The sequence below is a fragment of the Capra hircus genome, chromosome 6 (genome assembly GCF_001704415.2).
Source record: "Capra hircus breed San Clemente chromosome 6, ASM170441v1, whole genome shotgun sequence".
NCBI lineage: Eukaryota > Metazoa > Chordata > Mammalia > Artiodactyla > Bovidae > Capra > Capra hircus.
The window spans coordinates 65,417,305-65,442,054 of record NC_030813.1 but is presented as its reverse complement, the minus strand read 5'-3'; the positions used below and the strand labels follow the sequence as shown (position 1 = coordinate 65,442,054).

General features: G+C 37.3%; 1 protein-coding gene across 1 annotated transcript in view; it reads left to right on the top strand.

Moving 5' to 3' along the window:
• Positions 1-24,750, top strand: part of GABRA2 (gamma-aminobutyric acid type A receptor alpha2 subunit) — a 175,961-nt gene that overhangs the window by 76,357 nt on the left and 74,854 nt on the right. Inside the window, exons 5-6 of the mRNA XM_005681573.3 lie at positions 19,901-20,121; positions 24,243-24,325. Of these exons, the coding sequence (XP_005681630.1) occupies positions 19,901-20,121; positions 24,243-24,325 (304 nt within the window). The remainder of the gene's footprint in view (positions 1-19,900; positions 20,122-24,242; positions 24,326-24,750) is intronic.

Below are 24,750 nucleotides of genomic sequence, written 5' to 3'. Positions count from 1 at the left end.
CACTCATCTCACACCTAGCAACGTAATGCTTAAAATTCTCCAGGCCACTTCACAATATGTTGAACTGGGACTTCCAGATGTCTCAGCTGGTTTAGAAAGGCAGGAGGAAGCCAGAAATCAAATTGCCAACATCGCTCTATTATCAAAAAAGCAGAGAGTTCCAAGAAAAACATCTACTTCGCCTTTATTGACATGTTCAAACGCCTTCTTATGTGTGGACGCATAACAAAACTCTGTTGAAAATTTTGTTAAAAGATGGAATACCAGACGCACTCTGACCGCGCTCTTGAGAAATCTGCTATACCAATCGAAGCACAGTTAGAACTGACATGTAACAAGAGACTGTCAAATCAGGAAAGGAGTATGTCAAGCTTGTATATTGTCACCCTGATGTTTAACGATATGCAATATATCATGAAAAATGCTGGACTGGATGAAGGCACAAGCCTGGAATCAAGCTTAGAGGGAGAAATTATCATAACCACAGATATGCAAGATGACACCACCCTTATATGCGAGAAAGTGAAGAACTACAAGAGCTCTTGAATGAAGGAAAAGAGAGGAGTGAAAATGTTGGCTTACAAACTAGCATTCGAACAAATAACACACAAGGGGATTCCTACTAGGATAACAAGCTGATCTTTCAATAGAAACTCTTCAGGCCAGGAGGGGAATGCAAGACATACTTAAAGTGATGAAAGACAATAACCTACAGCCAGAATACTGTACCAGCAAGGATCTCATTCAAATACGAAGGAGAAATCAAAAGCTTTACAGACAAGCAAAAGCTGAGAGAATTCAGCACCACCAACCAGCTCTCCAACAATTCTAAAGGATATTCTCTAGACAGGAAACACGAAAAGGGTATAAACTCGAACCCAAAACAATAAAGTAAATGGTAACGGGATCACACTTATCAATAATTACCTTAAACGTAAATGGGTAAAGACAGAGACTGGCCCGAATGGATACAAAAACAAGACCCCTCTATATTGCTGCTTACAAGAGACCCACCTCAAAACAAGGGACACATACAGACTGAAAGTGAAGGGCTGGAAAAAGATATACCACGCAAATAGAGACCAAAAGAAAGCAGGAGTGGCAATACTCATATCCGATAAAATAGAGTTAAAACAAAGGCTGTGAAAGAGACAAAGAAGGCCACTACATAATGATCAAAGGAACAATCCAAGAAGAAGATATAACAATTATAAATATATATGCCCCCAAATATAGGAGCCCGCAATACCCCGCAATATGTAAGACAAATGCTAACAAGTATGAAAGGGGAAATCAACAATAACACAATAATAGTGGAGACTTTAATACCCACTCACACCTATGGACAGATCAAAAACAGAAAATTAACAAAGAAACGCAAACTTTAAATGATACATTAGACTCAGTTAGACCTAATTGATATCTATAGACATTTCACCCCAAAACACATGAATTTCACTTTTTTTTCAAGTGCTCATGGAACCTTCTCCAGGATAGATCACATCCTGGGCCATAAAATCTAAACTTGATAAATTCAAAAAAATCAAAAATCATTCCAAGCATCTTTTCTGACCATAATGCATTAAGATTAGATCTCATTACAGGAAAAACTATATTAAAAATTCCAACATATGGAGGTTGAACAACACACTTCTGAATAACCAACAAATCACAGAAGAAATCAAAAAAGAAATCAAAATATGCATAGAAACTAATGAAAATGAAAACAACAACAACCCAAACCTGTGGGACACTATAAAAGCAGTGCTAAGAGGAAGTTCATAGCAATACAGGCATACCTCAAGAAACAAGAAAAAGTCAAATGAATAACCTAACTCTGCAACTAAAGCAACTAAAAAGGAAGAGTTGGAGAACCCCAGAGTTAGTAGAAGGAAAGAAATCTTAAAAATTAGGGCGAAATAAATGCAAAAGAAACAAAAGACCCATAGCAAAAATTAACAAAGCCAAAAGCTGGTTCTTTGAAAGGATAAATAAAATTGACAAACCATTAGCCAGACTCATCAAGAAGCAAAGAGAGAAAAATCAAAATCAATAAAATTAGAAATGAAAATGGAGAGATCACAACAGACAACACAGAATACAAAGGATCATAAGAGACTACTATCAGCAGTTGTATGCCAATAAAATGGACAACGTGGAAGAAATGGACAAATTCTTAGAAAAGTACAATTTCCAAAACTGAACCAGGAAGAAATAGAAAATCTTAACAGACCCATCACAAGCACAGAAATTGAAATGGTAATCAGAAATCTTCCAGCAAACAAAAGCCCAGGTCCAGACGGCTTCACAGCTGAATTCTACCAAAAATTTCGAGAAGAGCTAACACCTATCCTCCTCAAACTCTTCCAGAAAATTGCAGAGGAAGGTAAACTTCCAAACTCATTCTATGAGGCCACCATCACCCTAATACCAAAACCTGACAAAGATGTCACAAAAAAGGAAAACTACAGGCCAATATCACTGATGAACATAGATGCAAAAATCCTCAACAAAATTCTAGCAATCAGAATCCAACAACACATTAAAAAGATCATACACCATGACCAAGTGGGCTTTATCCCGGGATGCAAGGATTCTTCAATATCCGCAAATCAATCAATGTAATTCACCACATTAACAAATTGAAAAATAAAAACCATATGATTATCTCAATAGATCAGAGAAAGCCTTTGACAAAATTCAACATCCATTTATGATAAAAACTCTCCAGAAAGCAGGAATAGAAGGAACATACCTCAACATAATAAAAGCAATATATGACAAACCCACAGCAAAACATTATCCTCAATGGTGAAAAATTGAAAGCATTCCCCTAAAGTCAGGAACAAGACAAGGGTGTCCACTTTCACCGCTACTATTCAACATAGTTCTGGAAGTTTTGGCCACAGCAATCAGAGCAGAAAAAGAAATAAAAGGAATCCAAATTGGAAAAGATTGTTGCTGAAGCTCCAATGCTTTGGCCACTTGGTACAAAGAGCCGACTCATTGGAAAAGATTATGATGCGGAATGATTGAGAGTAAGAGGATAAGAGGGTGACAGAAGATGAGATGGTTGGATGGCATCACTGACTCAATGGAAACGAGTTTGAGAAAAACTTGGAAAATGGTGAAGAACGGGGAAGTCTGGCTTACTGCAGTTGATGGAGCTGCAAAGAGTCTAGACAAGACTTAGCAACTGAATGACAACAAGAGTAGAAGCTTAAATATTCTTGCCAAAAACAAAATAAACAAATAATAAATATGAAGGGATGGATGTGTTACCTAACTAGACAGGGGGAGTCATTTTACTATGGTATATCAAATTATCACTATATGATTCCTTCAAATATCTTATATAGTTTTGTCAATTATACTTCAGTAAGCTGAATTATTTTTTAAAAAAAGAAACTGTCATCATTTAGTGTTTCCATATAGGAACTCCTTCCAGGCATTTGATGGTAAATTTATATATTTTTAAAATCCTAAATTCTGGGAAAATGCAAATAAGAAAATGGGAAAAAAAAATTTTAATTGGTCCTACAAGAATCAAAGATTTGCAGAAGAAATCCACTGATGTCAAGTTGAAACCCAGGGCAGGGAATGCTGATGTGTGAAGCTGAACACTTAAGGTTAAGGACAATGTGTCCAGAACCGGGACACAACTGTGTCTGAGCGAAGCTGTCACGATAAAGCAGTCATGCATCTAGCAGTTGGGTGTTTGTGGTCCTGTCTGCTGCTATGATTCTTAAAAATGAAATAAATATTAATAAGGTATATGCCAAAATAAATAAAAAATAAAAGCTGGTTGCTGATGTTAAATGAGTTGTCATTAACAACAGAGCAAATTTAAACTCTCTCAAATCTGAATTAAGTTAGAATGTTGGTCTTTTTAGTGACTTTAGCCCAAGAATTAAAACAACAACAAAAAAATTAACAGTCTTAAGATAAGCTTTCATATTTGAGAGGATACTGCCACAGATTACATTAAATGTGAAAATGCACTCATTTAGTGCAGACTTATCTAGCGCAAACTCTATAGGTTGAATTGAGTAGGCAACATTGAGTTGGCAACCATTTACATTTGTAAAAAATCATATATTGTTTTATTTTATGTATTTTGGATTATGTGTGTATGTATCTGAGCACATGCACTTCTATACACTATAAATTACCCTAAAATGAAATATATATTTAACATCTCTGCACCCTCTTGAGCTACTCAAGGCCCTAGATGTTTTTTCCTAACATATATTGTCCTCGAATCACCTAACCTAACATTGTCCTATAGAATTCTCTTTGTCATGTCAAATTTTCTACTTGAATTTCATCTTTATGTACCTTGTTTACTCATTCCTACCAATAGTCGGCTGAGGGCAGCCTAATTAATTGTGAGACCATCAACTGGGCACATACTCTATCATCAGTGTCCAGTTAGAGGAGAGAATCCATAACAATAATTAGAACAGGGAAAATTTAATAAAATGAATTATTAATTCGGAAAAGATGGTTAAATAAAAATGTAAAAGGAGATTCTAAGCAATGTAGATTTAGCAAATGCAGGAAGTGCAGAATTTGCTTCTCGGGTAAGCATCATGAACAAGGAAGGAACTCAGGACTGGAAGGGAGTCCTTTCCCCAAGCCCAAGATTTAGAGCTCACCAGAGAGGACTCTGTGGCTAGAGGAGGATACACCTGCCGCTGGTGAAGAAACAGCCAGTGAAGAAACGTATGAAGGTACATGCTGAAGCTGGTCAGAGGAATATCGTGCCTACTGGCTGAAAACTCACAGCATGGTAGTCCTTTGAAGCTGAACCAAAGGATAACAATGCAGCTAAACCAGGAAGAGAACCAGGAAAGAAAGCCCTCTTTCTTTGCTAAAAACGTGGCAATATCCTCTAATGACAAGGCCTAACATTACATGAGCTGATGAAGGAGCAGAGTGTACAGAGTGCTTCTCTCACGTCTCAAAGAAAGGGAAAAGAGGATGAATTTGGAGCTGAAGGGTCATTCACTAGTAAGAGGTGTATATCATGTGTGTGATATGAAGAGGATTTTGAGGGAGAGTCCAGAGATAGTTTGATCACTGAACAGCTACTGTTTGATTTTTGCCCGAATCTAGAGAAGAAAATGAAAGTTGCTTAATCTATATACATGTGTAACACAGACACAGATACTCCCTTATACTGTAAATCTGTTAGAGAAGACAGAGCTTAATTTCCACACATGTGAAATAGACATGATTTGGCCTTCATATTGTTCATATGGAATGATTTTCAACTGATATTACTTTTGTTGGAAAGCAAGGAACATAATGAGCAAAAGTTTGAATTCATGTTAGCATGGATGGCCAGGTCAGGAAATGAAACTTATGAGTGCTACTCTAAACATAAAGAAATGTATTATGATACAGAGGGGCAGGATACTTATGTTATTACTGCCCATACACAAAACTGGATATGACGGTATCTAATTCATATCTTACAGAAGCAGTTTTTTAATAGGTAAATACTAAAAAATAAATTTAAGTTCACTTTGGGAGACTTAGCTGATACTCTTATCTCTATGCAATGTGCATACTCAGTAGCAGAACCTAAACTCCTAAGTCTGCCTGTGTAGGTCAGTGATCAGATTTGTTGTGACATTAGCCTGAGAGGAAAAAAGCAGCCTAGCAAAAAGAATTAAGACCCAAAGGAGCAAGCGTACACACACACACACACACACACACACACACACACACACACACACATATACACTGCTGTCTCAGAATCATTAACTAGCATAATTGCCCAAAGAAAGTTGCAGACCTAAATTATAATTAAAGATTCTAATTACAGTGTTTGCAATTAAGTTGATTTTTTACAAAAATTCAACTTTAAAAAAATTCATGAGTAAGAAGGTAAACTTGGGAATGTACTAGGAGCTAACTTACAGAGTAGATAGTATCTAATTGCACATTTGAGCAATTTATAACTCCTCAGTGTGTGTTTTTTCCCTTTTTATTTGGTCTGCATAGGGGATCTTTTCCCATTCTAGTAAGCATTTTCGCTATGTGAGCATATTCTTCAGACATACTGGTACAGCCACCAACTATTGCACTGAAACTTAGACTAAGAACCTCATCCCAAGTGGTTATCTCTTGGACTGATAAGTATTAGGGTTAGAGCTTAAACGATGGACACTTTGAAATCATATCAAGATTTCTGATCTAGGGTTTACCATTAGGTCATTAAAAGGAGGAAGTCAGGTAAATGGAAACCTTGGTTTATTGATCATATAAATCCCCTTGGGTAAATGATTGTCTGTCTTATGAAAACATAGAGTACATTATCTCGTAGAAACCCCAGAAGTTATTGAGATATTGTGTAGTTCAGTAGTTTAATATCATGACCTAAATCAAATCCCTTATGATTATACAGTGGAAGTGACAAATAGATTCAAGGGATTAGATCTGATAGACAGAGTGCCTGAAGAACTATGGATGGAGGTTTGTCACCTTGTACAGGAGGCAGGGATCAAGACCAACCCTAAGGAAAGATATGGAAAAAGGCAAATGGTTGTCTGAGGAGGCCTTACAAATAGCTGTGAAAAGAAGAGAAGCAAAAATTAAAGGAGAAAAGGAAAGATATAAGCCTCTGAATGAAGAGTTCCCAAGAATAGCTAGGAGAGATGAGGAAGCCTTCCTCAGAGATCAATGCAAGAAATAGAGGAAAACAATAGAATGGGAAACTAGAGATCTCTTTAAGAAAATCAGAGATACCAAGGGAACATTTCATGCAACGATGAGCACAATAAAGGACAGAAATGGTATGGAGCTAACAGAAGCAGAAGATATTAAGAAGAGGTGGCAGGAATACACAGAAGAACTATACAAAAAAGATCTTCACAATCCAGATAATCACGATGGTATGATCACTCACCTAGAGCCAGACATCCTGGAATGTGAAGTCAAGTGGGCCTTGGGAAGCGTCACTACAAACAAAGCTAGTGGAGGTGAAGGATTTCCAGTTGAGCTATTTCAAATCCTAAAAGATGATGTTGTTAAAGTGCTGCAATCAATATGCCAGCAAGTTTGGAAAAGTCAGCAGTAGCCACAGGACTGGAAAAGGTCAGTTTTCATTCCAATCCCAAAGAAAGGCAATGCCAAAGAATGTTCAAACTACCGCACAATTGCACTCATCTCACACGCTAGCAACGTAATGCTTAAAATTCTCCAAGCCAGGCTTCAGCAATATGTGAACTGGGAACTTCCAGATGTTCAAGCTGGTTTTAGAAAAGGCAGAGGAACCAGAAATCAAATTGCCAACATCCTCTGGATTATCAAAAAAGCAAGAGAGTTCCAGAAAAACATCTACTTCTGCTTTATTGACTGTTCCAAAGCCTTTTATTGTGTGGACCATAACAAACTCTGGAAAATTTGTTAAGAGATGGGAATACCAGACCACCTGACCTGCCTCTTGAGAAATCTGTATACAAGTCAGGAAGCAACAGTTAGAACTGGACATGTAACAAGAGACTGGTTCCAAATCAGGAAAGGAGTATGTCAAGGCTGTATATTGTCACCCTGCTTGTTTAACGTATATGCAGAATATATCATGAAAAATGCTGGACTGGATGAAGCACAAGCTGGAATCAAGGTTAGAGGGAGAAATATCAGTAACCACAGATATGCAGATGACACCACCCTTATGGCAGAAAGTGAAGAACTAAAGAGCCTCTTGATGAAAGGGAAAGAGGAGAGTGAAAATGTTGGCTTAAAACTCAGCATTCAGAAAACTAAGATCATGGCATCTGGTCCCATCACTTCATGGGAAATGTATGGGGAAACAGTAGAAACAGTGTCAGACTTTATGTTTGGGGGCTCCAAAATCACTGCAGATGGTGACTGCTGCCATGAAATTAAGAGACCCTTGCTCTTTGGAATAAAAGTTATGACCAACCTAGACAGCATATTAAGAAACAAAGGCATTACTTTGCCAACAAAGGTCCATCTAGTCAAGGCTATGGTTTTTCTACTTGTCACATATGGATGTGATAGTTGGAGTACAAAGAAAGCTGAGCGCCGAAGAATTGATACTTTTGAACTCTGGTTTTGGAGAAGACTTGAAAGTCCCTTGGACTGCAAGGAGATCCAACTAGTCCATCCTAAAGGAAATCAGTCCTGAATCTTCATTGGAAGGACTGATTTTGAAGGTAAAACTCCAATACTTTGGCCACCTGATGCAAAGAACTGATTCATTTAAAAAGACCCTGATTCTGGGAAAGATTGAAGGCAGGAGAAGAAGGGGATGACAGAGGCTAGATGGTTGGATGGCATCACCGACTCAATGGATATGAGTTTGAGTAAACTTTGGGAATTGGTGATGGACAGGGTGGCCTGACGTGCCACAGTCCACGGGGTCACAAAGAGTTGGACTCGACTGAGTGACTGAAGTGAACTGAACTGAGTTAACATCATAAGGAGGTTAGAGAATTATTACATCTTGATATTTGGCCGAAAATTGATCTTGAGTTTAAGGTGTTAATCCTTATCAGAAATTGACATTTGGAAATGTGTCTAAATAAGGAAACTGCTAAAAATGTGGCAAATACTATAGATCAAAGGTAATTTAATAATATCTACTCGTTTTAAAGCCAGAATGTAGAATTTGACTACTGTAAAGTTACTGATATTTTGGAAGCATGAGAATTAGATTTAGGGAATATTCAGCCCGTGTTTTTCAGCACCCTCCTAGCTAGAGTTTTTAATAATTTTCCTCATAATAAGATTCATAGAAATGTGTTGGGATCAGTTGAGGTATTTATTTTAAAAGTTATTTCCTAGGCTCGTTCTAAGATCTATGGAATCATAATTGCTTGTTGTAGGACATGACAGTCTGCCTTTTAACAGGTTGAGGTATTCAGCTCTATGCTGCTGCTGCTAAGTCGCTTCAGTTGTGTCCGACTCTGTGCGACCCCATAGATAGCAGCCCACCAGGCTCCCCTGTCCCCAGGATTCTCCAGGCAAGAACACTGGAGTGGGTTGCCATTTCCTTCTCCAATGCATGAAAGTGAAAAGTGAAAGGGAAGTGGCTCAGTTGTGCCCGACTCTTAGCGACCCCATGGACTGCAGCCTACCAGGCTCCTCCGTCCATGGGATTTTCCAGGCAAGAGTACTGGAGTGGGTTGCCATTGCCTTCTCCGAACTCTATGTTGAGGGAAGCCAAAAACCATCATAGGGTTGAAGGCTTGGGGGCATTGTATAGATGATGGTACTATTCACTGGGATATGGAACATAGGAAGGAAAGTTTTGTTTGCTTTGTTTTTGTGTTTGAGGGTGGGGTAATATAGAGGGCATGTGAAGAGTCAGATTTTCTGCAATCTAGTAATTTATATTAGAGGGCGAGAAAAGGAAAAAATTGTTTGAAAGCTTCTATATACCAGGCAAGAAATGATTGCAGACTGGGTCAGGTAGAAAGACTGAAGATTTGAAAAAAAAAAAAAAAAACTGAAAAGATTTAAAGGATGCGATAGAATTGGCAAGCTTTGGTGACCTATTGGAGGTAGAGGTTGAAGGAGAAATATAGGATAAAGGTTTGGGAGCATTGGATGGATGATGGTACCATTCACTGGGATATGGAACATAGGAAGAAAAGTTTGTTTGCTTTTGTTTTTGTGTCTGAGTGATGAATATGTTTTGGACATATTGGGTTGGGGTCTTTGTAAGATATTTACTTGGAGATGTCTAGGTAGCAGGCTTAGATCGAGCTCGAGAGAAAGGCTTAGAGTGCAGATGGCACAGGAGTCATCTGAAAGCTGAAACTATGAGCATACATGAACTTGTACAAGGAAAGAGATTAGAGTGATATGGTAATCATGCTTTTACAGAAACTCTAGAATAGAGGAGGATTAAAAAGACTGTAGAGGAGACTGAGAAGGAGCAACCAAGGATGTCTGTCAGAATGGAGGAGCATTCCCTTCTCTCAACTAGACTGTGCTTTGAACCTTAACAATCTACATTGGAGAGCACTGCTTTTCCTTCCTTATCAGATGAAATGATGTTCAGTAGTCAGATATCTGTATCAGTTACAGCCCTCTGTCCAGATAGGATTCTGTGTCCTGAAGGAGGTATGGTTCATTTGGTAATGGGATGAACCCATAGGTTTTACCCTTCGTAAAACCTCATTTAGGGAGTGGGGTAAAAGTTACAGAAAAGAATGCAGATAAAGGTGGTTTGACTCCAGCCAGAAAAGTCACTTTTCTGCAGCAAGAAGGGTTATAGGAACTAAGCACATGCAGCCATAGTTCACATGACTGCCTCTGGGGAGAACAGTCCTTTCTACTTCCCTATGCTTTTGTATAAACTAAATAACAAACAACTGTGGCTTCTGGACATGAAGTGATTTTTAAAATAAAACTTGCAGCGGGTTGTATGTTCTATCCCAAGGTTACAAGGGTGGGGCCTGTCTTTTAGGGAGAACTCTGCAGAATTTATATGCCATGAGGAATAATAGACACCATCACTAGTGTATGCCCCTCCGTTCTCCAGGAGAAACCATTACACGTAGATGACTGCCAAACACAGAAGGTCTGAGGTGGCATGGGCACTTTCCCAAGGGTTAACTACAACACCAGGAGAATGTGGTCTTAATGCCAGTGCAAGAGAGCATTCATTATAAAAGCAGGGAGAAACAACAGTGTCATAAATTATGGTAAAGCCAAGGAAAGGATTTAGCTGCGTCATTAGATGAAGAACAAAGAGATATTTGTTGATCACGGTAAAAGCAACCAGATTGCAGTGGGTTGAGGCATGTGGGAGGTGAGGAAATGGAGAAAGAGTGGAGGCAACATTTTGAAGCCGCGTGGTTGAGGCGAGGAGGGAAGGCAGAGGGCAATAGCTGTAAGGCATTATGACTGTCAGACAGGCTTTTTTTTTTTTAAGTTGCATTGAACTTCTTGCTGTTCTCAGAACCTGCCATTATCTTTAACAACTCTGTGGCCTTGCAAATGTTTTTCCCTCTTCTTGTTATGCCTTCCCTCCTGTTTCACCAACTGGAGAGCTTTCATTTATTCAAAGCCAAGCTCAAATTTCATCCTCCCTGATGTTTTTCTAGGCTACTCCAAGCAGAGTCAATCCTTCTGATCCCCATGCTCCACAACATGACTTTGACTCCTTTTGATGAACTTGCATGCTGGATTATAAAACTCTGCATGTCTTTTTTCTTTATTGCAGCCTGAGCTACTAGAAGGCATGAGTTGTGTTTGGTCTTTTCAACCAGATTGCTAAGTACACACTCTATATCTGTCAGTTTCGTAAGCTGAATACTTAAGTATAAGCAGGGCTGCCCTTGTGTTGCTCACAGTATAGTGGGGGGGACAGTTAAGGAAAAAATCATCAATCTTAAAACAGTGTGGTCATGTTTTTATTGAAGTATTTATGGACTGATATGGTAGTAGTGAGCATATGGGTTCAGTTCAGTTCAGTTCAGTTCAGTCTCTCAGTCGTGTCCGACTCTTTGCGACCCCATGAATCACAGCATGCCAGGCCTCCCTGTCCATCACCAACTCCCGGAGTTCACACAAACTCATGTCCATCGAGTCGATGATGCCATCCAGCCATCTCATCCTCTGTCGTCCCATTCTCCTCCTGCCCCCAATCCCTCTCAGCATCAGAGTCTTTTCCAATGAGTCAACTCTTCATATGAGGTGGCCAAAGTACTGGAGTTTCAGCTTCAGCATCAGTCCTTCCAAAGAACACCCAGGACTGGTCTCCTTTAGGATGGACTGATTGGATCTCCTTGCAGTCCAAGAGACTCTCAAGAGTCTTCTCCAACACCACAGTTCAAAAGCATCAATTCTTCTCCGCTCAGCTTATATTTCTAGGAAAAAAAGACAGCAGAGGACAAAGTTTGGCCAGCTATGTAACAGGATGAGTGTTTTAGCACAAAGTGAAAGAGCTTGATGAATTTAGTAAACTTTAAAAAGTTCAGTGTGACTGCAGCCTAGAATGCTCGTTGGGATTTGGGGGAGAGGAGAAAACAACTTAGAACCAAATCGTAAAGGGCCTTATAGCTATTTGCCCCAAAACTCCATAAAAGCATCTCCAAATCAAACTTGAAACATAGTAGATTTCTGTTACCACAGATCTTATTATTTCATGGCTTTTTTGATATGTGTCAGTATATTTTAATACATGTTATATAGAAAAAGAGCTTACTGTGATTAGTTTAATATAGTCACATAGGCATGTATACACATACACATTCACACCGCACACTTGGGAATGTAAGGATTAGGGGATTGTGCTACCATCTGCCCCTGCTGATGCCTTTCTCCTTGTGTACCGTTTGAGCTGTTATGGCCCAGAATCCTTGTTATTACACTTAATTCCCAGTGATTCTTCTCATTTGTTTACTCATGGACTAATTAGCATTTACCTCCTATGTTCTGGGCAGTTAGATACTGGTGATACACTGAAGAAGGTGGTCATTGTCCTTGTTCTCAATGTGGAGTGAACACTGCCAGATGTAGGGGTTGATACGCAAGAGACTGCAGGGGAATTCCATGAGTTTGGGTAGTAAGGTGAAGCATGACACATGAGGCCCTGCAGTACCAATATTGCTATAGGCAGAGGGTATGGAGAATTGCTAGGCATGAGACTGCAGAGTTAAAGGAGGGAGAGACCATTGCAGGGCTTTGGAGGCTATAAGAAAGCCTTTGGACTGCATCCCAAGGGCTTTAGAAATTCAAAAGCAAACTTAACAGCACTTCATTCTATCGATCTTCTTTCCTCATATCATGTAATATCTTGGATGCCCCTTGTAGCTTCTGTTCACTTTCAAATATCAAAGAGCTCAGTCCAGTCCGATTTAAATATCAATATTTTATGTCATTTAAAGCGTGTCTCCTCTTCTCAGCTATAGTCACAGGTAAGGGTTGCATAGTGGCTGGTGGGCTGTGATTGACTATTCTTCTCCTCTTTCTGGGTCTTTCTAGAGTTGAGGCAATGAAAAGGAAGATTATAAAAAGGAAGGAAATATCTCTTTTATTGGCAAACATTTTTCAGGTGCGTTTTTTTTTTAATCAGAATATAATTGCTCCAAATTGTGCTAGTCTCTGAAGTGAACTAGCCATATGCATACATAGATCCCCTGCCTCTTGGACTTCCCTCCCACCCTCTCCATCCCACCACTAAAAGGAATGGAATAGGGTCATTTGATGAGATGTGGATGGACCTAAAATCGATCATACAGAGTGAAGTAAGTCAGAAAGAGAAAAACGAATATCATATATTAACACATTTATGTGGAATCTAGAAAAATGGTACTGATGAACCTGTTTCCATGGCAGGAATAGAGACGTAGACATGGAGAACAGACATGTGGCCACGAGGGTGGGGAGAAGAGGGTGGGATGAACTGGGACATTAGGAAATATCTTTTTACTTAGCCGTTCTGTAGGTGGTTCTCTCTTGGCAGCCAGTGACATTTGTATGGCAGTTAGATGAACGCAGGACCTCTCATGGGGCATGCATGTGACTTCCTTTCAGTGACCTCTTTATTATCCAAAACACCAAAAGCACAGCTGGTTTATTCCTTTATAGTTCTCTTGGGGCGTCCTACTTAGTCTCTGCCTCTGGCACTTTGCCTTGTGGCCTTTTACTGATGGGTGTCATTCTCTTGTCGGGCCACCCTTTTTAGAGTTTGGGGTGTTGGGGAAGAAGGCTACTGCAAAGGTGATTTATACCAGGCTATACCAGGCTACTTTCTTTGAAATCCAAACTATTTCTAAGAACTTTACATGTATTATCCCACTTCATCCTTAGAAGAAATAAGTTGTATAATTGCCACTGTTTTACAGGTAAGTCAGCTGAAATAAAGAGAGATTAAGTAATGTGCTCAAGGTCAAGTACCCTGGTCTACTTGACATATGAGCCCATGCACTTAACATCTATTTCATGTCACTCAGCCTATTATTGTTGTTATTTTTCCATCTTGTGTTTGAGTCAGTTTTAAATATAGAAAGAAGACTTAGACAATTTCAAAACTCTGATTCTCAACCTGGAACTAAATTCTTCCTGTAACTTTCCATGACACTTGACTGGAGTCTATTTTTTAGTCTATAAAGAAGGAAATTTCTGTCCCACCTTCAAGGATTGTTTTTATATATGGTACAACAAAAAGTACATAGTGTCAGGAAACATAAGGTTTGAGTTCAAATGTTGGATTTCTTTCTCTTTTTTTTTAATGAATATGACTTCTGAAATATTCCCTACCAGTGAAACAGAAATACTGCTGCATAGTTAATAAGGCTGCAATGAATTTTAAACAATACATTGTGTCAAAATGAATTGCAATGGTCATATTTTAACTATTAATCATTTTAAGTTTTTTGATTAGATATTTTAAATCATTTACTGTTAGAATCTGAATCTTTAGCAACAGTTTCTAATTTGTAAACTTGTCAGGCATTTAGATCCAAAGAGAAAGCCCAGACATCTTGCCCATACAATAGTCCCCAAATGCAGTAGCTGTGGTGATCTGCGGTCTGTTTGTTTGAGCCTCTTTGCATAATAAGGTTTTATGATGGGTACTAATTGGGTTTATTGACACTGCTGATCTGTTCTTAAGCTTCTTACTTTTTGCAATTTTTGCAGGGCTAATACCAGGCTAGATTCTTAATTCCAACCCCTTTGAGTACCAACTGAAAGTGTTGGAACTTACCATTCTTGTATAGTCTCAGGGTGTTATTTCCTTTATTGCTGAATACCTGCCTCATAAGCCTCATTTTTCTTCATGATAAAAAACACAGATTGAAACTTTAAGGAGACTATCCTTTAATAGCAAAAGGGTATAATGAAATAAATTTTGGTACTTTAAAATACACTCAGTAAATCAAAGTAAATGAGAAATCACTCCAAGAGCAGTCCTGCAATTTGGTCATGTTTTGGAGTAGATAAAATTCTTCAGAAATTGGCTACAAGCCCTGGCTTATAATTAATGTAGCCAAGCAGTAAGGAATATGCTGTCTTCACTAAGTTAACGTGTCCTTGAAATCATATTTATCCAATTAACGGTGCAATAGAGAGTGATATCCTTATTTGCAGTACATTTGATGGAAATAATACTTAGTGGCAGTAAAGACATTGGGCTGGAAAATGCATCCTTGTCTGAGTTCTGTCCCTTGCATGATTGGAAAAAGGGCAGTCACTAAATTTGTTTATAAATCCATCTATAAAACAGAGATGTTTGATTAAATTCCCCTTAAAGAGTTTCTCAAATCTTCAAGTGTTTGGATTCTTCAACTCTTTCATCTCAACAGTCTCATGTGTCCTGTACACCAGCCAGAGGATAGCTGCAATGCTAATATGTCCTTATGAAACTTTCTAGTTTCTTTCTAAATTTGCTCCTTAGTTATTTGTGTTTTCTCTGAGCAATTTTGTAGTTGATCTTGGTGTTATTTATTTCTTTAGAACCTTGGTTCAAGGGACCAAGTCTTCTTTGTATGAAGAAGCTGTACTCTTTGTACTTCTCTGGCAATTTTCTTGCAACACACAAATCAAGTAATTATTTTATTAGTGTATATTCATGACAAACTTGAGATTTATTTTAAGAAACCTTTCAAGAATATTCTTTTTAAATACTGTGAATGTGAGTTATATGTGATTTAATTTGATATGTATCAAATTAAATATGCAAATAATTTGATATATATCAAATTAAATATGCAAATAATTTGTTTGGAAATCCTGTTGTAACTTAGTGGATATGCAGTACATATTATTCAATTGAAATGTCTCCTTTCCCTCTATTTTAATCCTGAAATCAAAACCACAAAAACGAGTGAATCAATTGTACTTATTTGTTTACATATCTATATGCTTTTGTACTAATACATTGAAGTATTCTGAGAAGCACAAAATCAGAAATTAGAATGAGATTAATTTTAAATACATATCATTTCAAGAATAATCATTATGTAATTATTAAAATAGATTTATTCTTACTCTACCTAATATTTTTATTCCTGAGAATATTTTAACAATTATTATGTTTAAATGTGCTTTATTTTTATATATCTTGCTTAAATAGTTCATAATATAGCAATTATCTGATTCTAAATTCATATCATTTTAATACTTGTCTCAATAACTGCTATAGGTACAGAAAGAGACATAATTCATGTTTAAGAAGTGTATTATTGGTTACTGGTTACTGAACCATCATGCCAATTTTTATAAAACCCATCCACCAATTCTGGATATACATCTTCATATTCTGGGTGTTTGGTTTTCAAAACAACTTAGTATTTGCAATGTCCTTACTCCGATGCTGGGAGGGATTGGAGGCAGGAGGAGAAGGGGATGACAGAGGATGCGATGGCTGGATGGCATCACTGACTCGATGGACGTGAGTCTGAGTGAACTCCGGGAGTTGGTGATGGACAGGGAGGCCTGGTGTGCTGTGATTCATGGAGTCACAGTTGGACACGACTGAGGGACTGAACTATACTATCATTAACCAGGATTTTATGGTACAACATGTGCTTCAGATGAAGCTCATCATTAAATACAGTGGGTTTAAACTCACATTTTAATTATCTTTACTGAAAATTATAAATTTGCTTTTGCATATGTCTCTGTAGAGTTGATTAGTTCATCATTTTTATGTGACGAAAGAACTCATATTAGTCATAGAAGTGATATCCCCTTTTCTTGTTGTCCACTTGGATTGTATAATTATTGGTGTTTTCTTTGATACCATCCCAGTGATTTTTAAAGTCAATTTATTTTCACTAGAGTTAGTTTAATCAAAACTAGATATTATAACTTGAAAATTTGCTTGAGTACAAATCACAGTACACTGAATGTAGATGAGATCAGCATCCCTTGACCGTTCCCTGTTGTAGCTTCTCTTCCCATAGGGTGACTTACCCACGTGACTATCCATTTAGTGGAAATGGACATAGTGAGAGTACCAGTATCATAATATATATTATTTACTAGGAAAACTTCATTTACTTCTTATATTTAGATAAGAATTTTAAATATATGAAGAAGAACAAAGGTATAATTGCAGTAAAGGATGTTGTAGTAATGGAAAGCTTTATGAAGTAGTAAAGATAAACAGACTGTGTTTCTTCCAGGTGTTCAGGGGACTGGGAATGTGGTTGAGAGTTGAGTTCTTGACCCAGGCAGGTAGAACACTTGCTTTATCTGAGAAATGGCAAGGTTAGGAATTGTTAAAATTGCCTAGAGTGTAACATGAATGTGCCTGGTTGTGGGGAGGAGGAGAAAAATGCACAGTCACTTTGCCTAGGATGGCAGAGTACACTTTGGATGCTTTGAAGTCTCAAAAACAGTGTTCTTAAAAATGGTTTTAAAATATTTATGGCTGAGTCTCTTTGAAGTTCACCTGAAACTATCACAACATTGTTAATGGGCTATACGCCAATGCAAAATAAAAAGGTTGAAAAAAAAAAAAAAAAGGAGCTCACCTGAAGCTTACTGTTTGGAAACCTTGAGTATCGCCATGTGAGGGGTCTATAGGAAAGGTTTCCTACTATTAGCAAGAATTTCTGAAACAGATAAACATCTCATAGTTTTATAGAAATAGAAAATTTGAAGTTTTATAAAAAGTTATAAAATATGTTCATTTACTGAACAAGTAAATGTCCAATGTGTTTTCATCAGACATGGATTTGGCAAAACCACATTTGCCAAGAAACATTTACATAAAAACATACCAGATAGCAAAAACTTATAGGGTCACATGTATGCCTATGGTCAAATCATATTGATGTATGGCAGGGGCCATCACAATATTGTAATTATCCTCCAATTAAAATAAATAAATAAAATTTAAAAACTCATCTTTTAATCTTTTTTTTTTAATTGAGCTCAGTTCAGTTCAGTCACTCAGTCGTGTCCGACTCTGAGACCCCATGAATCGCAGCATGCCAGGCCTACCTGTCCATCACCAACTCCCGGAGTCCACTCAGATTCACATCCATCGAGTCAGTGATACCATCCAGCCATCTCATCCTCTGTCGTCCCCTTCTCCTCCTGCCCCCAATCCCTCCCAGCATCAAAGTCTTTTCCAATGAGTCAGCTCTTCGCATGAGGTGGCCAAAGTACTGGAGTTTCAGCGTTACCATCATTCCTTCCAAAGAAATCCCAGGGCTGATCTCATTCAGAATGGACTGATTGGATCTCCTTGCAGTCCAAGGGACTCTCAAGAGTCTTCTCCAACATGACAGTTCAAAAGCATCAATTCTTCGGTACTCAGCCTTCTTCAGAGTCCAACTCTCACATCCATACATGACTACTGGAAAAACCATAGCCTTGACTAGATGGACCTTAGTCGGCAAAGTAATCTCTCTGCTTTTGAATATGCTATCTAGGTTGGTCATAACTTTTCCTCCAAGGAGTAAGTGTCTTTTAATTTCATGGCTGCAGTCACCATCTGCAGTGATTTTGGAGCCCCCCAAAATAAAGTCTGACACTGTTTCCACTGTTTCCCCATCTACTTCCCATGAAGTGATGGGACCGGATGCCATGATCGTCGTTTTCTGAATGTTGAGCTTTAAGCCAACTTTTTCACTCTCCTCTTTCACTTTCATCAAGAGGGTAGATTAGGTGATGATATTTTCTACTAAGGTTTAGGACACAGGGCCACTCTTTACTTCTGTCCATATATCATTACCTGTGGCTGACTACTTATCTTTATCCATTCAATTTTTGAGGAATTGTTCAGAATCATTTGCTTAAGTGAGATTTGTACAAATGATCTGATATTGTCATAACTATGTGACCTTTTTAATGTCTTTTTCTAAACAGACAATTTTAGTTGAGTGAAATTACCAATTGCTAAGGTGTTTATTTTCAAACATGTGATGACTGTGGCTTTGTACTCAAAGGACAGTTTCTGAATTTCCAGTATCAGAGGCATAACTGAACATTTTAGTTATTTATCATGAAAGTGCTTGCACAAACATATATTGACCAAAATTTTAATATCCAATAAATTGTCAGTATTGATCACAATTTTGAATTGTACATATTTAAAATGTATGCATTCTTTTATCCTAGGAAGGACAGAGAGAGAATGAGAAAAGGGAGGTGGGGAATGATAAAGAGAGATGATGAAAGAGAGAGAGAGACAGATTGAATAAATCAACTTAAAGTATTGAAGAATGATAACAGAGGAATTGATCAATAGTTGGTCTGTATGAATATTTAAAGGTACATTTTAACCTGAGGTGTTTGTTTGCAAAGTATTCATATTTTTAGTATTCTAATACCTTGTCAAAGTATTTTCATTACAACTAATTCATAAAATAAACTTTATTAAAATCATCATCTCCTATAATTTCTTGTTAACAATATGATATCTCATCATTTTTTTAGGGTTAAAAAAGCAATAAGATGTTTTATAGTTTCTTTGGCAACAGAAAATGTCATTTAAATCTGACAGTGTGTGTGTTTAAGAGTTGCTGTTTTTCCCTTCCTTTTATATTTTGCTACTGAGAATCAGGCTGCCTGCCTATTCATTCTTGAGATAAGTGATTAAGTAATTTGGGACAAATCCACTCAGACTCTGCCCAAGCATGCCCCCTCTCCAAGTAGTTTTAAACCATACAGTGCAGTAAAGCAGTTTGACTAAGAATTTATTTAACTGAAAGAGGTCAGAGAAAGTATTTCTCATTTTCTTTTCATAATGTGTAGCTAATTGTGTGAATATACATGCTTTATCCTTTTGTAAATGGCAACAATTATTGATAAATATAAAGGAATGATTTTTCAAAATTCACTTCTCAAAATAGTTTTCTCTGTTTTTAAACTATATTATTACTTTTTTCTAATTTTATAGTATCCTTGTATCTAAAATAATTATTATTTTCAAAAATTCTCTTTTCTATTTCAGGAATATACAATAGATGTTTTCTTTCGACAAAAATGGAAAGATGAACGATTAAAATTTAAAGGTCCTATGAACATCCTTCGACTCAACAATTTAATGGCCAGCAAAATCTGGACTCCAGATACCTTTTTTCACAATGGGAAGAAATCGGTGGCGCACAATATGACAATGCCAAATAAGCTTCTCCGAATCCAGGATGATGGGACCCTGCTGTACACAATGAGGTATATGTTTAGATCTGATATGTTGCCTTTTAATACTGAGGAATCTGTGTATTAACCAACCAGACAAACTAGGTATCAAGTACTAGCAAGTTGAATGCCTTTATAACAGATTATTGAGATAACCAGTATGTTTTATAAATGCTTGAATATTAAAAAGCAAAGGTAAAGTAGTATTTATGAGTTTGAATCTCATTTTAGTGTGTTAAAAGTTAAAAATTGCTTTAGCTGTTAAAAATTATTTATTTTTTTGTCAATTTGCTTTTCATACTAGATGGAGTTAAGTAAAATTTTAACAGTGCAGTTTAAAATATTCTTTATACTAGCATGAAGTTTTATTTTTCATATCTCATGAACTAGTTCTTCAACATTTTAAGTCCTTTTTTTAGCAAATTTCACTTACTATTTTGAACCTCCTTAGGAAAGAAAAAATACTTTTATAACTTCAGCAATCCCTTGTAACTCCAAGTTCAGATGATACAATCTTAAAAATTATCTAAAGAAATATATAGTTGTTGACTCTAGCAACTATTCTATTTTAACTCTTCTCACAAATTAATCTTTTAAAATGTTATGTAACAAGGAAAACAATTACAAATCTAGTAAAATGATGTATAATCTAAAATGTAAAATTTGATAAAGACTTTGTATAAATAAATAGCATTTGTCAGCATTATATATAGACAGATGTGTATTCCAGGCACTTGATGTGTTATTATTTCATGTGAAATGTTAAGTGGTAAATTTCAGTTGTGAAAGTTATTTAAAAAGGGACAATATGCAGTCCTGATCTTTAAAGAAAAAACTTTTTTTTAGTTTTCATTACTAAATGACCATTGTCTAAAATGGAAGCTAGCTATTCATTCTGCTTCTCTTGTTGAATCGTACAATACAGATATCATATCCTGCTTGGTTTTACACATTAATCAGTCCTGTGAATTAAGAAAATAATTCGAAATTTGGGATTTTGGAAAAAAATTGCATAGAATTCTACTTAAATATTCTCTTAAAAGTATATGCTGTGCTGTGCTCAGTCATGTCTGATGTTTTGTAACCCCATGGACTGTAGCACCACGGGCCCCCCTACCCCGAGGTTCTTCTGTCCACAAAATTTTCCTGGCAAGAATACCAGAATGGGTTACCATTTCCTACTCCAGGGGATCTTCCCAACCTAGGACTGAACTCAACTCTCATCTCCGGCATTTCCTGCATTTACAGGCAGAATCTTTACCACTAAGCCACCTGGGAAGCTCTTAGAAATACATACATTAAAATTAAATTGTTGGTCACATTTGTTTTGGTCATCATAAGAGATTCACCTGTAATTTCAAATTAGTACCTATTTTATCTACTTTACCTTTGTGCAAAATGGAAAAAATCGATAATTTTCTTTGTAATAAATTTGCTATGGTTACTCTTTAATGTGATCTTGAAGATACAAAATATATTTCTTTTAACATTTATAATTCAACAATTATGGACTTCTGTCCATAATTTGATTACCAGTCTAGTCTCAAAAATATATTTCTAAGATATATATATATATATAAATGCAAAGAAATAGAGGAAAATAACAGAATGGGAAAGACTAGAGATCCCTTCAAGAGAATTAGAGATACCAAGGGAACATTTCATGCAAAGATGGGCTCGATAAAGAACAAAAATGGTATGGACCTAACAGAAGCAGAAGATATTAAGAAGAGGTGGCAAGAATACGCAGAAGAAATGTAGAAAAAAGATCTTTATGACCAAGATAATCATGACAGTGTGATCACTCCCACCTAGAGTCAGACATCCTGGAACGTGAAGTCAAGTGGGCCTTAGAAAGCATCACGACGAACAAAGCTAGTGGAGGTGATGGAATTCCAGTTGAGCTATTTCAAATCCTGAAAGATGATGCTGTGAAAGTGCTGCACTCAATATGCCAGCAAATTTGGAAAACTCAGCAGCGGCCACAGGACTTGAAAAGGTCAGTTTTCATTCCAGTCCCACAGAAAGGCAATGCCAAAGAATGCTCAAACTACCGCACAATTGCACTCATCTCACACACTAGTAAAGTAATGCTCATAATTCTCCAAGCCAGGCTTCAGCAATACGTGAACCGTGAACTCCCAGATGTTCAAGCTGGTTTTAGAAAAGGCAGAGCAACCAGAGATCAATCACCAACATGATCAAATTGCTGGATCATGGAAAAAGCAAGAGAGTTCCAGAAAAACATCTATTTCTGCTTTATTGACTATGCCAAAGCCTTTGACTATGTGGCTCACAATAAACCGTGGAAAATTCTGAAAGAGATGGGAATACCACGCCACCTGACCTGTCTCTTGAGAAACCTATATGCAGGTCAGGAAGCAACAGAATTGGACATGGAACAACAGACTGGTTCCAAATAGGAAAAGGAGTATATCAAGGTTGTATATTGTCACCCTGCTTATTTAACTTATATGAAGAGTACATCATGAAAAACACTGGGTTGGGAGAAGCACAAGCTGGAATCAAGATTGCCGGGAGAAATATCAATTACCACAGATATGCAGATGACACCACCCTTATGGCAGAAAGTGAAGAGGAACTAAAAAGCCTCTTAATAAAAGTGAATGAAGAGAGTGAAAAAGTTGGCTTAAAGCTCAACATTCAGAAAATGAAGATCATGGCATCCGGTCCCATCACTTCATAGCAGATAGATGGGAAACAGTGGAAACAGTGTCAGACTTTATTTTTTTGGGCTTCACCATCACTGCAGATGGTGACTGCAGCCATGAAATTAAAAGACGCTTACTCCTTGGAAGGAAAGTTATGACCAACCCAGAGAGCATATTCAAAAGCAGAGACATTACTTTGCCAACAAAGGTCCATCTAGTCAAGGCTATGGTTTTTCCAGTGGTCATGTATGGATGTAGAGTTGGACTGTGAAGAAAGCTGAGTGCCAAAGAATTGATGGTTTTGAACTGTGGTGTTGGAGCAGACTCTTGAGAGTCCCTTGGACTGCAAGGAGATCCAACCAGTCCATTCTAAAAGGAGATCAGTCCTGGGTGTTCTTTGGAAGGAGTGATGCTAAAGCTGAAATTCCAGTACTTTGGCCCCCTCATGTGAATAGTTGACTCACTGGAAAAGACTCTGATGCTGGGAGGGGTTGGAGGCAGGAGAAGAAGGGGACGACAGAGGATGAGATGGCTGGATGGCATCACTGACTTGATGGACCTGAGTCTGAGTGAACTCCGGGAGTTGGTGATGGATAGGGAGGCCTGGCGTGCTGCAATGCATGGTGTCACAAAGAGTTGAACACAGCTGAGCGACTGAACTGAACTGATGTATGTATTTACAGATATAAATAAAGACAGATGCATATATATATCCTAGAAATATCTTGTTGAGACTAGCATATATATGTATCTATTGGCGTCCTGGGTGTCCTAGATGGTAAGGAATCTACCTGCAATGCAGGAGATCTGGAGTCGATCTCTGGGTTGGGAAAGTCCCCTATAGGAGGAAATGGTAACCCACTCCAGTATACTTGTCTGGAGAATTCCACGGACAGAGGAGCCTGGTTGATTACAGTCCATGGGATTGCAAAGCATAGGACATGACTGAGCAACTAACACTTTCACTTTCATATGTATCTATATATAGTATATAATATTCATTTACAATTTATTAATTTTGAAGTGTACTTCCCCAAGGCATTATTCAGTTCTTGTATTAGTTTTGCTATATGGTTATTGATGGAATCTTGCGAGAAAAGAGCTTTCTTTTTATGATAGAGATTTTTTTCATTTTTTTCTTTAAGATTTCAGATGTTAATATTGAAGTTAATGGGAAACTAACCTTCAAAAACATGTACATAACTTTTTCTTAACTAACCACAGAGTATGAAATGCTTAAGTAAAGTGTATTTTTAGTTAGGTTTTGTTACTTGAGCTCAGATTTTATTGATGCTAATATCTTCTGAACGATTGTCTAAATGTGAAAGAACAAAAGCATATTTAAATTTGAATTAGCCTAATCGGATGCCATGATGAAGGTCCTACCTCATCATTCATCATTACTTCTATTGACAACAATAAGGAGTGATTTATCTTGACTTGCCAATGTATTTAAACAAAGAGTGGAATTTTGACTTTTAGGCTTACAGTTCAAGCTGAATGTCCAATGCACTTGGAGGATTTTCCAATGGACGCCCACTCATGTCCTCTGAAATTTGGCAGCTGTAAGTATGGGGATGGAGGTACATGTTTTGGGTCAATAAAATCAAAGATGGTCAGTATCACAACTTAATTGTGTACTTCCTTCTCATATGATGGCATGCTTAATGCTTTTCTAACAAGATGTAAAAACAAAAAATATACTGACTCCCCTCAAGTAATCAATGGCTAGCCCTCCTGTATTCTCAAATATCATTATATCTTAATTATCATGTTTAATTGTTATTTACCTTACTGCTAGTAAAAAAAACCCTATTTTTTTTTTTTTTTTTTTTACTTTCTTGTACTTCCTGGTTGGTTTTATTTTATTTTATTTTTTCTTATTTTTTTTTTTAATTTTAAAATCTTTAATTCTTACATGAGTTCCCAAACATGAACCCCCCTCCCTCTTCCCTCCCCATAACATCTCTCTGGGTCACCCCCATGCACC